General features: G+C 46.4%; 1 protein-coding gene and 2 long non-coding RNA genes across 5 annotated transcripts in view; 1 reads left to right on the top strand and 2 right to left on the bottom strand.

The window, feature by feature from the left end:
• The window catches only part of cacna1bb (calcium channel, voltage-dependent, N type, alpha 1B subunit, b), a 104,444-nt gene that overhangs the window by 50,324 nt on the left and 40,944 nt on the right, over positions 1–13,176 (bottom strand). For all 3 annotated transcript variants that reach the window (XM_035608192.2, XM_035608193.2, XM_035608194.2), the window contains exons 8-9: positions 11,725–11,915; positions 96–199 (exon numbers count right to left, since the gene is read on the bottom strand). In XM_035608192.2, the coding sequence (XP_035464085.2) occupies positions 96–199; positions 11,725–11,915 (295 nt within the window). The remainder of the gene's footprint in view (positions 1–95; positions 200–11,724; positions 11,916–13,176) is intronic.
• On the bottom strand, positions 5,102–5,870 carry LOC118284952. The gene is made up of 2 exons (XR_004785001.2): positions 5,737–5,870; positions 5,102–5,433 (listed from the first exon to the last, which is right to left on the bottom strand). It is a non-coding gene; the product is annotated as an uncharacterized LOC118284952 (long non-coding RNA).
• LOC124849737 overlaps positions 5,415–13,176 on the top strand; it is a 9,285-nt gene continuing 1,523 nt past the window's right edge. The window contains exons 1-2 of the long non-coding RNA XR_007030221.1: positions 5,415–5,480; positions 5,742–5,965. This is a non-coding gene — a long non-coding RNA (uncharacterized LOC124849737). The remainder of the gene's footprint in view (positions 5,481–5,741; positions 5,966–13,176) is intronic.

Here is a 13,176-nt window from a genome sequence, read left to right as displayed (position 1 = left end):
TGTCCGAAACAAGTAATACATCAACCGCTTTCCTTTCCCAATACGTTGCTCCAGCTCCTGGAGTTTAAATGCGCTCGTGATCGCGGTCGACTTACCCTGATAGGACACCGAGCACCAGGTTGAGCATGAAGAAGGACCCGATGATGATGAGGGGGATGAAGTAGAGCCAGTTCCAGGTGTTTCCTGCCACGTCGTTGGTCTGGACACACACACACACACACACACACACACACACGCGGTAGATTAAATAAGCAGGTGAAGTGTGTAACCTAATGCAGGTCACTGATTCAAATAACTACCTGGGTAGTAAGTTTCGTCTTTTTTTAAATAACTCGTGCAAATGTGTATTCTCTGTGCTTGAACAAAAAAAAGAAGCTATTTTAGTCAGAAATGGTGAATGAGCATCTCACAAGTAAATGCAGCGATGTTTGGTTTTAAATGACAAAAAGAAAGAAGAAAAGCTGAAGACAGTGGATGAATGTGCTCCATCGTCCCTCAGTCAGGAGCTGCGAATAAGAATGTGTTTTTATTGACTCGGTTGACAAAACAAAAAAACCATTTGCCAACTCGCGTCAAATCGAAAAAACACTGACAACTTTTCGGTTTGGAAGAAACGGCGGGGGGAAAAAAAGCAATTTAAAAAGTCTCTGGCTCGTCTCCATCGACTGCTGCTCAGTCCTCTATCAGGCCAAAACAACTGTTCTAATTCAGCGTGAGTCACGCCGCTCAGAAGTATTTCTATTTCCAATGAATTGTCCGCGACGACTCGGTCTTCCGGCGGCCGAGGTGACGAAATGACAGACACACAGATACAGCAGGTAACTGCACTGACCCATGTCCTCTGATTTACACCGCTTGTGAACTATTAGCTTATCCCCTTGTGTGCTATGTACTGGATCTACGTGTCTCTGGCGATAGGACACGTAAAGGTACATAAAGGTGTGTAGACATCTGGGACCGGTTGCACCAACTGGTCTTCACCAGGATCACTGCTGCACGACCTTCAAGTCTTTAGAAACAGACTCGTCTGAACTCCGCCTGGTCGCAGCGATGCCCTGGGCCGATACACGAAGACAGATCCCCGTGACTGATGACGGTCAGAGCGATCGCAGCGGGCTGTTCATTAATATTCAATTGAATTGGTCCGGCCACACACGTCGCCTCTCGTCACCGTTCGCACGAAGCCGACACTTGGCCAAACCTGGGCCAATTACACCTGGGCTTGTAAAAAATACTTTCATTAGGGTCTCAACTTTTTAGAATCCAACTTTTAATGAGAAAAATCCAGATCGTCTTCAAGTCGCAAATTGGTTTAATTTCACCCGGATTATGTACCCGCACATTCAAAAGTTCAATTCCCAGCTGAGGACTGATCAGTGACCTCATTTCACAAAAAAAAAAATGTAAAAAATCTAAAGCGTTGATGAACAGAATCATATTGGACTACAAACGGAATTAAAGTTACAATAATCTACATTTTAATCTTAACTATTGTTGAAATGACTAGTGAAATGAGCTGCTCACAGGGACAGATATCTGCCCCCTAGTGGTGGTGGAGACCAAAAATGAGCTAAAAAGATTATTGGACAACATATAAAACCACAACTCCTAACGAATGACGGTATTACTCCATAAAAATAGATAAACAAGTACATGAATAACTCATAATGATTTCTACTAATAAATATCAACTCATCTCAATATTGCTGCTTTACAAATCTGCGGCCTGTAAGCACAGCTAATGTTTCTGGAACAGGACAACCCCAACAGAGACCTACTGGTGCTTTATATTTGCTGAAGGCCAAAGCTGACTGGCTACAACAGAAGCGCTGATGTCCAAGCTTGTCCCCCCTCCCCAGGGGGGTTCCTGGGAGTCAGCTCCCCCCCGTGTCTGAGAGGGGCTCCCACACAGCGGGGGGCCTGTGAGCAGGGGACGGACCCGCGGACTGACGGTGACATTTGGCAGACGCCAGTGTTGAAGCCGCCGCCGCCGCACGCTGGCTGTTATTGTGATGGGAGGCGGCTCAGGGGCGGCCGAATAGGCAGCCTGGAGATCTATATTATGTACCACACACACACACACACACACACACACACACACACACACACACACACACACAGTCTCGGCTGTCAGAGAGGCTGGCAGAAGATTCCCTTTTTTCTAACACCTCATCCCGGCCTCATCATCTCATCACTCAACTCTCTTCTTGCCTCTTGCTCTTCGTGTTTTTGGTAAATTCTCCGAGAAGAGAATGTAACACCGGCAACCGTCCCCCCTCGTCTCTCCACGTCCGTTCAGATCGATTTAATGAAGCTTGACGTAATAGTCGTGCTTTTTGTTTTTTTTAAGGAACGCGCCTAAGTTCCTTTTCATTTTGGGGATTCGTGAGAAGCCGCTTCGGACAAGCGACCTATCTGGTTGTTTGTTGTTGGATGACAGTTGGCAGAGCCCGGCCTGAGCGGAGAGCCGACAGCGTACACACCGTGAGGACATATTCGCTGATTTTTACAAAAAGTGAATTGGATTAAAATGGCTCACTGCCTCTTAAAGTGGTCAATTTATCTTATTTAGTATCGTCGGGTTGGACAACACGCAGCTCTTTTCTGTTTGCAGCAGCAGCAGATCCAGTATCCTAATGCCTCTCCCCTCCGGGGAGCCGGGGGGGGGGGGGGGGGGCCGGGGGGGGGGGGGGGGGGGGGGGGAAGTCTGTTGCGTCAGCTTCCAGTCCCGGAGTCGGCTGGTGAAGGAGGGAAGACTTCTCCTGTTGACGCGGCCTTAATTCTCCAGCTGACAGCTCAGGGCAGACGAGCCGAGCTCGGTGGAGCTCGCGCAATTGTTTTTCTTCCCTAGAATCCAGGGAGCACGGCGAGGGTCTTGGCGCCGGGGGGCCGCACGCTGGCGGTTTTACCTCGGATTCGAGGGATCGAACGAGCGGAATGCACGAGAGCACACGATCTGATTTTGTGAAGCTTGAGAAGAGATTCAGGGTTCCTGTCGACATGTTTCGTGAATTTATGTTATTTTGATCCTCACTATGGATTTTGAAACACGTGATGCGACGAGACGCTTCTTGCATCTTCAACATTTTCCTCCTCACTTTCTAAAACTGAGGTTTTCATATGTTATCAGAGGACCTGACTTTGTCGACTCACTTTACAACTTTACAACAAAGACAAAGACAAAGTATGTCTTTGACCGATATGGAGTCAAATCACGTCATGAAATATAGTTGATAGACAGACTAGGATCAGACCATGACGTCAGCTGACCTACAGGAAACCAAAGCCTCAGATTTGATAATAATTGTTTCTATCTCTAGAGACCTCAGCGTGAAGAAATATATATTTGTCTATTTATTTAGCCTGATCCATGATCAAATCTTACAAGCTGCTGCTTTAGAATCCAATTTAAATAAAAGATATAAATAATCATTTTGGCCTTTAATACCAACAGATATTCGTGTATAGTGTATAGTTCAAACATCAGCATGTTCTGAGTGACTATAGGCATATTCTATATATATATGTATATATATATATATACATATGTGTATATATATATATATATATATATATATATATATACATAAGGGGTAAGGGGCCGTGCAATAAGTGATTAAGACACACTGTGTTTTTCCGCAGGAGAGAAAAATTCAGGGCATATGGCAAATCAAGGCCACAGGCTGTACGAATTCAGTTCATTAAGAAAAACTGCTGATGCACGGCGTTGCCTTCAGCGAGGTTCTTTATAATGACCCCATATGTGATGACGGAAGAAAACAAAATCGTTAGAATAAAAATGTACGAACAAGTGTAACATGCAAAAGTATTGACACACAAAAGCCAATAACGGTAAACGTACTGTATATTCAACTTGTTTAAAAAAAATGCTTCAGACGAAGATTGTACACTTATCTTGAAGTGTTATTGTGTCAGTCATTAATGTTGAGAAGTTTGTAAACTATATTAACTTCTAAATTCTCTCTGGGAACATTAGAACTTTCAATTACAGAAAGTCCCGAGATGTGTCCGCTCACAGTCATCGTGTTGCTGTTGAGGCATCTGTTAATTCAAATTTCATCTGGGAAGAACTGTATTCAAAATTAACATTTCATGCTCATCTGGTTGCAATCGCACAGCGTTTTAAAAAGTTGTGTCAGTTGAAAACAAATGGGAGAAGCCCAAAAGGACGGAGCTGCTAATTCAGTGATTAAGTCTGGGCAGCACATCTGATATTTGTCCACATGAGTAGTTGTACTGTGACTAACTGTGCCCAGACGCAGCATCCAGAGTTCTGCTTGTGTTAAATTACCTCGGAACGCCAGAGGAAGAAAAACTAAGTAACAGTCAGACTTTGTGGAAACTCCCATCGACTTATGAAGAACCCTCAAATAATTCAGCAGATGCAGAAACTGAGGTCATAATGTTTTTGATTCCTGTGACTGAGTGACACGGATCAAATTTGAAAAGATCTGGTCACATTTTGAAAAAACTTTGAGCAAATGTATGAAATTTGTGATATAGAGAAAAGATTTTGCATCGAAAAGGGTTAAAGAGTCATTTTAAGATTCTGGAAACTGAACCTCGATGCTGCGTATTAACTCATATCCTCCTACTTGATGGTTTTCATGTATACAAGTTATATAAGTTCACTTCATATCTTTATTCCACCTCTGTTATTCCCGTGAGTCATCGCCAAATAAGTTGGAGCCGTGCATCATGCAGTTGCAGTGTGACAGTGTACTACTCCCACACACACACACACACACACACACACACACACACACACACACACACGGAAAGCCTGCTGTGAAGAAGACAGCCGCTCTGGATCGTCAGCTCCTCGCCGTCCTGAAACATCTACAGCGAAGCACACTGAACACTCCACATCTCCGAGAGCAGACGGTCTTCAGAGAGCCGCTCGACGAAATCAAAACAGTTCCCTGGATGAATTGAATTCCAGGCTTTTATCTTTTGACACTGAATTACTGAGCCGCTGCGCTAATTTTAGAGATATTTCATCAGCGCCTGGAGTTCAAAAGGATGACCGCTTGCTTCGCCTTCTTACATGTTTTATTAAAGGAGACGTGCTATGCTCATATTCAGGGTTTATAATTTTAATTTGGGTTATTACTTGAGACGGTTTACATGCTCTGATGTTCAGTCAACGCATCAGTTTGCTCAGACTGTTCATTCCTGCAGCTCCTCTTTCACAGCCTCCGTCTGAAACTCTCGGTTTTAGCTCCTGTCTCTTCAAGGCCCCTCCCCCCTCCCGATGAAGCCCAGTCTGCTCTGATTGGTCAGCTGGCTCCACTCTGTTGTGATTGGTCGACAGCTTCCAGCGGGTGCAGGAAGTTGTCGCGCTCTCGCCTCTCCCGGCTTTGATGGTGACATCTGTGATGTCACCATCTAAAGGAAGAATCATCCGGACTCCTGACGTAGATGTTCAGGAGAAGAAAGAAACCAGAAAATATCCAAATGTAAGAAGCGGAAATCATAGAATTTTGACTTCATAAAAACTACTTGAACCGATTAATCAATTTTCAAAAAGTTGGACATTAATTTAGTCGTCGATAACTAATCGATTAATCGATTTATCTTTGCAGCTCAATGTTCACTGGATGTGTAAATAGGGAACAACTTGCAAACACAAGAAAATCTATAATACCAAAGACATAACGATTTGCTTTAATACTTCACACCAAATTATAATTTTTCTTGTGTTCACAAACTTACACTAGATCCACGTTGTGACTCCGGTCAGCTTTCGGTTCATCCGCATGACGTTCGAGAACTCGCACACAGCTGTGACCGGCCGCTCACACACAACATGGAACCCACCGTTCCCTCTGCGCTGCGCTATTTTTACAAGGGTTTGACGAGCGCCCGGACTCTGCACAGGACGACGTTGCCCCTGTCGAGGTCAAGGTGCACCCGCCCCGGCGACTCACACGGCTCTAATGAAGTGAGAGGACACACACACACACACACACACACACACACACACACACTGCCCTCTCTCTCTCTCACACTTCAAGATATATATGTCATAAATCTTTTTTCCCTCCTAACAAATAAATACGAGCCTTGAACACGGGAATCAAACGACAGCGGATATAATATCAAGTGACGCGTGCGCATGTTTTAAGTGTGAAAGCGGAACGTGACACAGCAGAGGTGTGTCAGTTGGGGACGCTTCCAGTTCGACGCCGGCCCCTGGGTCACTCGAAGAGACAGACCGTTCTCCCTGGAGGTCACTAACCAAGTTCGTTTGCCAAAAACATGATGAAAAAACATGTTGCAGTGTTTCCTGTGATGCTGTAAATCAACCTGCTGCCACAGATGCCGTCGCTCATAACGTCATAATCACCTCGGGGGTCATTTGGGGCCAAAGAAAATCAGAAGGCCGATGACACATTTCTTAATTTTCCTTGTTTTGTTTTAAGATTAAATTGAAATACTATGGCTAAAATAGCCCTTTGAGATCTTTTGATGAAAAAGGTGCTATAAATGAAATGTATTTATTTATTGATTTAAAAACCCACTGTTTGTAATTGTTTTTGAGTATTATTTGATTTATGGTTAAAAAAAAAAAAGAAACCAACCCTCTCAGAGATGTTTTTGGGAAACCGTACCAAAAGGTTACAAAGGTTCAAATCTTTGTTTTCTCCAAGACTTCCCACACAAAACACACAAAAGCAATTCCTTCAAATGCATTGAAAGCTCCGGAAAAAACGTCCGGAACAACATTTGCAAACATTTGCGTCCTCACGTACAGCCCCTCCCGAAAAATGTACAGTCTCCAGTGTCAGACGGCAGCTTATGACTACAACTGTTTCTGAACCTTAACAAACCTTAGTCACAGAGGAAGTCCAGTAACACAATAAGACGTCAGCAAGTCAGATCTGATCTGGCCGCTGCTGGATGCTGATAACACGTCATCAGTATCTAACATGGGACCTGCAGGAGGAGAGGACGGTGAACATGTGTCGCCCTGCAGAGAGGTGAACGATACGCCGCGTTCTGTTTAGCAATGCAGATGATTTACTGTGAGAAAGCACCAAAAAATAGCGTACTAATAAAAATGATATGGGAAAGACTGAATGATTACACCGTAAAGTAATTTGTCCTCCTATTAATATTCAGTTTTAACCTTGAGAGCGGACTGTTATTATCACGGCGGGAGGAATTTAGAATGTAGAGGAGGGAGGGAAGATGGAGGGGAAGCAGAGTCATTTGGAAGGATAACGCTTATTATTTTCCTCTGCATGCGTAATTTAAACTTCTGGATGCACGTTCCAGCGTAATCTGGCCTCCGACGTTCTACAGTTGCATATCGCTCACATCCGCCGCGCGGGTTTAGCCGCTAAAGACGACACTGATGGGAGGATATTTCTTGCTGGAGTCAAAAGCACAGCTCTGCGAGCGGCTGGCAACGTTGCGATCATTAGCATAAGCCTAAATCTCTGCTCGTTTGGACTCGCTTCCCCTTCTTCCCCCCTGCTCCGTTCACGATTAAAACATCAAGAAGTGGCGCCGACTCGGTTTGATGACATTCTGTCCTTCGGCAGTGCTCGCTCATGGGGCGCAAAGACACTTCACCGAAATACCTGTCGGTTCATTTCAATGAGATTAGCGTGCAGATGCAGTGTGGGTAAAAAGAAACACCGTCCATCCAACGATTCTGTAATTGTCAACTAAAACCACTTGGTTATGACGATGAAAGTTCTCTAACCTTAATGACTTCAAATAATCTTTGCTTTAACGCAACCCTTAAAGGATAAAGTAGTATATGGATGGATGGATGGATGGATGAATTGATGGATGGATGGATAGATGGATGGATGGATGGATGGATGGATGAATGGATGGATGAATGGATGGATGAATGGATGAATGGATGGATGAATGGATGGATGAATGGATGGATGAATGGATGGATGAATTGATGGATGGATGGATGGATGGATGGATGGATGGATGGATGGATGAATGGATGGATGATAAACCTATAACCAAGCTTTTCACAACGATGTTGAATCGAGAGCTCTTCTTCTTGGATGCTGTTTTAGTTTTTGTGCCTAAACATAATTGTCACATGACAAATGCTTTCGTTATTGAAATCAGAGGGTCGTGATTGTTTAGGTTGGAGGACCTGTTGGGCTTCTAATATTACAGGACAGGTAATTCCTTGATTGCATTACCAGGTAATCAAGGACTGTTTGCTCGCGAGCATCTGATTTCCCAGAGCAGCGTCTTGCCTGATGATGTTGCATTATTTTTTGGCAAGAGTGCAGTGAGCTGCAGCTTCTTCAGCATCGTTTTTCTTTTGCTGTACCACAGAAGTGGTCTCGTACAAAGTGTTGCTCCTCGTCTGAGCGCCCAACTTGTCTTTTTCGTGCCTTTACACCGAGTGTGCATCATGCCCACAAAAGTAGCTTCTTCTTTTTTATTAGGCTCATATTAAAGCTCTATGGTCGTCTATCTAGATGCAGCCCTCATTGCAAATACTCCCTCCGAGTGAAGACAAGCATGGCAGAGAGCAATTATTCATTTCACCACGACACCACAGGCTCCTGGCATGTGGCCTCGCGGGGGAGCTGAAGGTATGAGGTAAGTGGGGGTGGACGGCAAAGAGGATGCAAGAGGAAAGAAGAAGGAGAGGGAGCATGATGGTAATGACGGGGAGGATGGGAGGAGGGGGGGCGCTCTTTTCTTTTTGCACCATTAGAGAGGAGGGTCTAGATGATCCCCCTCCGGGCAGAGGTAGCACAGTCATCAATCTGCGAGGTTAACGCCGGGTTACAGGAAAGTGTATGATCCACAGAATAGAGCCCCCCCCCGCGGATATTAGTACATACATGACATGACACGCACGCTCCGCTGCATCTACACAAATACACCGACGGCTCTGTTCTCTGGCGAGAACATCGCTGTCCATACGAAAAACACCTTCAAACGAATTGAGCGTACCGGTGAAAACAAGAATCTGCAGTTGGTTGCTTAGTTAGAGGAAAAACTTAAGAAGAAAATACCATAGCTGGTGAAAAGTAAGAGTCGAGATCTGGTGATGAGGTTTTTGACCGTTCATACTACAACGCCCTGGAAACTCTGGAGTAGTGTGGACGGCATCAACGTGGCAGCAGTGATGCGTCTTTAAAACCAAAACGTCGCAACGTGGACTTATCGACAATACCCTGCGAATATACCCGATCCAAAACAATATTTGTCTGTCTCCATGAGACGTGTGAATGGTGCCAGGCAAGTTGAACACGTGAATCAGTCTCGTCAAGGACAAGGAAGGACTTAAAGAGAATAAATCAGAGATGGCAAGGAAGCGATGCTTGGAGGGGAGAAAAGGACACACACACAAGAGAGGAAACAAAAATGACTGGGGAGGATCAAAAGCCAACGAGTTTGAGCAGAAGGAGAAGGAAAAAGATGGAAATACAAAGAAGAAGTCGCGACTGAGAGAAAAGGCGTTCTGGCATCACAGCAGCGTGAGTCTCCAGCGCTGAGGATGTGGCAATGAGCCAGGGAAAAGCTCCGGGAGACGTCTGGAGAGAAGCGAGGGGAGACGGAGAAGAGGAAGAGTAGGGAGGAGGAGGAGGAGGAGGGGGAGGAGGAGGGAGGAGGAGGAGGAAGAGGAGGGAGGAGGAGGAGGAAGAGGAGGAGGAGGAGGAGGAGGAGGAGGAAGGAGGAAGAGGAGGAGGAGGAGGGAGGAGGAGGAGGAGGAGGAGGAGGAGGAGGAGGAGGAGGAAGAAGAGGAGGAGGAGGAGGAGGAGGAGGAGGAGGAAGGAGGAAGAAGAGGAGGAGGAGGAGGAGGAGGAGGAGGAGGAGGAGGAGGAAGAGGAAGAGGAGAAGGACCAGGAAGAAGAGGAGGAGGAGGAAGAGGAGGAGGAGGAGGAGGAGGAAGAGGAGGAGGAGGAGGAGGAAGAAGAGGAGGAGGAGGAGGAGGAGGAGGAGGAAGAGGAAGAGGAGGAGGAGGAGGAGGAAGAGGAGGAGGAGGAAGAGGAGGAGGAGGAGGAGGAGGAAGAGGAGGAGGAGGAGGAGGAGGAGGAGGAAACATGGCTCTGTGAGTGGCTCCCACTGTGGAGCCATGTCTCCTGGGACAGGGAGAGGAGAGGTGGAGCAGAGGGACCAAAGGAAAAGGAAAAAGCCTTTTTAGAGAATAAAAGAAGGAGAAGATCAGAGCAAAGGGAAACATTCAAACAGCGTGTGTGCAAATAATACATATATTGTCTTTTTGCACGTCATTTAGTAATAAAAAAAAACCCAAACAGCTCTGAGTCAGACGGCCATTGTGGGGATTTGGTCTAGACACGAAACCCTCTTTTTAGTTCCGCTTGGCCGGACGTCTCCCGTCCGTCGGGGATTCTTACTTCCTCTTTTAAGTGTTCTGGGATTGTGTGTGTTCAGAAAGGCACTGTCATGCTTTCGGCTGCCCCTGACGGACCAGCAGTGCAGCGCGCATTTAGACAACGAAACTGTTGGGCCTGGTGAAAGAGGGTCAAGGTCCGATGTCTGCGGCGGAGAGGGCGTCGCACCAGCGCCACGTCTAGTAACTTCTGCCACATACAGTGATGTATGTCATATAGGCATTTGATCGTAATAGATCAGTTTAAGCAAAGGTGTTTTTGTGACGTCATAAATCTACAAGCAACATAAATATTAACCACCACGTATTTGTTGTTGTTGTATTAACTTTTTAACTGACGACTGTTTAACACATTGTCCTCGGCGGCGCCACTTGAGTTGTGTTGTGTCTTTAAAAAAATCTACAATGTCTGTGCTTCTTCAGCTTGGATTAATATTTCTAATACTCGTTGGGGACTTTTTGATTGTAAAATAACCGTTGGAGAGGAGACCTGGATAACGACTGTCACCGACAAGGCCGAAGAACAGTAACCCGATTATTTCATTTGGGTCCATTGTTTTCGGGCCAGTGCAGAATAAAATGGGATTGTCTGGTCACAGGTTCATAAAAATGCAAATATAAATAATTGAAAGTGATTACTCATCGTTCTGATGGGGCTGAAATCCAAAGGGCTACAACTCGCACGATGGAACACTGCTGTTCGAGAGGTGTACATTCACTCAAAGTAAACTTACCTATTTGTATTCCTTGCATACCTCCGTCGCCACTCACAGTGGACAGGTACAGTATGTCCCCGCTGTGCCACTGTTGCTACCCGACCGTCCATGCAGAACGCACATTGACAGACTGACAACCGGCGGTGGGACTCTGTGTTTTACCCTCAGGTTGCCGGTTCACAAATACAACAGATGCCTGAGATATAATTAGATCCCGCTCAAACGGAGATTCCGCCATATCGTTGTTGTTTTGCGGCCGCGGGGCCTTTGAATCAACTTGAGTGATATTTCCAAGAGAGCAAACACATGCTCCAACAAAATCCGCCCAACAAGCTGCTCATTAGATAAGACCTATGGACAACAGGTTCATCATCTGGAGAACAGGAACGTTGTCAGATTAGTCCACGGGGGTGCTCAGGCGATAAGATCAAGTGTTCCGATACTCTCAACAGATCAACCGACAGAACACTCACAACCCCGCGAGGCCCTGCCACTCGGGCAAGAGCGTCAGCGGAGAAAAGAGACACGATCGGTGGTGTTGACGAAGAACATGACGAGACAACAACGGGCAGACGGTGAGAAATCAAGCTTATAAACACAAAGTAGAGCAAAGTCCGAAGGTCGACTCACGCTGTAGAGGATTTCCACCCAGCCCTCCATGGTGATGCACTGGAACACGGTGAGCACCGCAAACAGGATGTTGTCGAAGTTGGTGATGCCGAAGTTGGGTCCGGTCCAGTACTCCCTGCACTGGGTCCCGTTGGGACACGTCCTGGCCGGCGGCTCCAGACCGCAAGGCCAGTTGCCGGCTGCTTTCTCACCTGACCACAGGACCAATGAAGAGAGAGGAAGGGAATGAGTTCTGATGCGGACGTTTCTGTCATCAGGTGAACTTGGCAATGTGGAGATTTACAGAAGAGAAGAATAGATAGATCCCAAAGTGTCTGCACTAATTATTGCCATATTTCTTTCATATACATTGCATTGCGTTGACGATTAGAGTCGACGTAATCTTTCGCACGATGAGATCACATACAAAGTCAATGCGAAGGGTTAGGGTTGGGGTTAGGGTTAGGGTTAGGGTTAGGGTTGGGGTTGGGGTTAGGGTTAGGGTTTAGGAACTTTCCCCAGGAGCTACTGAAGGAACCTTTGCAGGAACACTGTGGGTTTCCGAGCCAGGGACCACGGGTGGTGGTGGACCCTGTGGTGGAAACAGGCAAGAGTTCCTTCAAACGCTCCTAGTTCCTCGGAAAAAGTCAGTTACCACCATTTCACTGTTCATGCTTGACTTAAACAAGGCGAGATCTCTGTTGTGGTCCCAGTTTGTCTCACATCTGACACATCGTAGACCACACTGGCTTGTGAACCTCAACAATAATCAGCATACTAATAAACGGCAAAAGCAACAAATAGGAAATGTTGTGCAACGATTTTGCTCTACCTGAGGATGGTAGAGTCAAATTCATTCATGTGCTGTTTCTCCAGCTTATTAATGGAGGGGAGCAGCATCTCCTGGGCTCCTGCCTGGCGAATCATTCATCCAAACACTTTTCTATGATTGCAAAGTCATTGTTTTCTGCCTTGTCTTAGACCCTAACTCAAGAGTTTACAAAGGGGCAAGGCGGAAAAACAAGAGTGCTCGGGTTTGGTTTACGCCGACGCTGCTGAGAGCCGGTCGAAGAGGATTGCACCGGCACATGTGTCAGCAGTCGGGGATCAGAGTAACGGATAAATGTGCTGAGCGCGACAGATGCCTCGGTGCGCCCGGCGTTTTGGTTACCGGGGACACGGCTTTCCGATCGCCGGCTGTGCCAAGTTCTAACGATGATTTGCGGAGCCATTTTGCACAGCCGACACATCTCTGGTGTCAGTCCAGGGGGACGCAGCCTCTCCCTCCCACTGACAGGTGCTGCGTCAGCCGGACTCCACAGCCGCTCCTCTGACGCCTCCTTCCCCCCTTTTCTCCTTTTCCTTCTCCCTTCCCCTTAGTGTAGTTTGTTTGTCCCCCCCCCCCGTCCGTCCTTGTTTCAGGTGTGTGATCAACTAATCAACCCCACCAGCTCACACCGTGTTTAACACACC

The sequence above is a fragment of the Scophthalmus maximus genome, chromosome 20 (assembly GCF_022379125.1).
Source record: "Scophthalmus maximus strain ysfricsl-2021 chromosome 20, ASM2237912v1, whole genome shotgun sequence".
Taxonomy (NCBI): domain Eukaryota; kingdom Metazoa; phylum Chordata; class Actinopteri; order Pleuronectiformes; family Scophthalmidae; genus Scophthalmus; species Scophthalmus maximus.
Note: the sequence above shows the minus strand (reverse complement) of the source record. Positions and strands in the feature narration are given on the sequence as shown.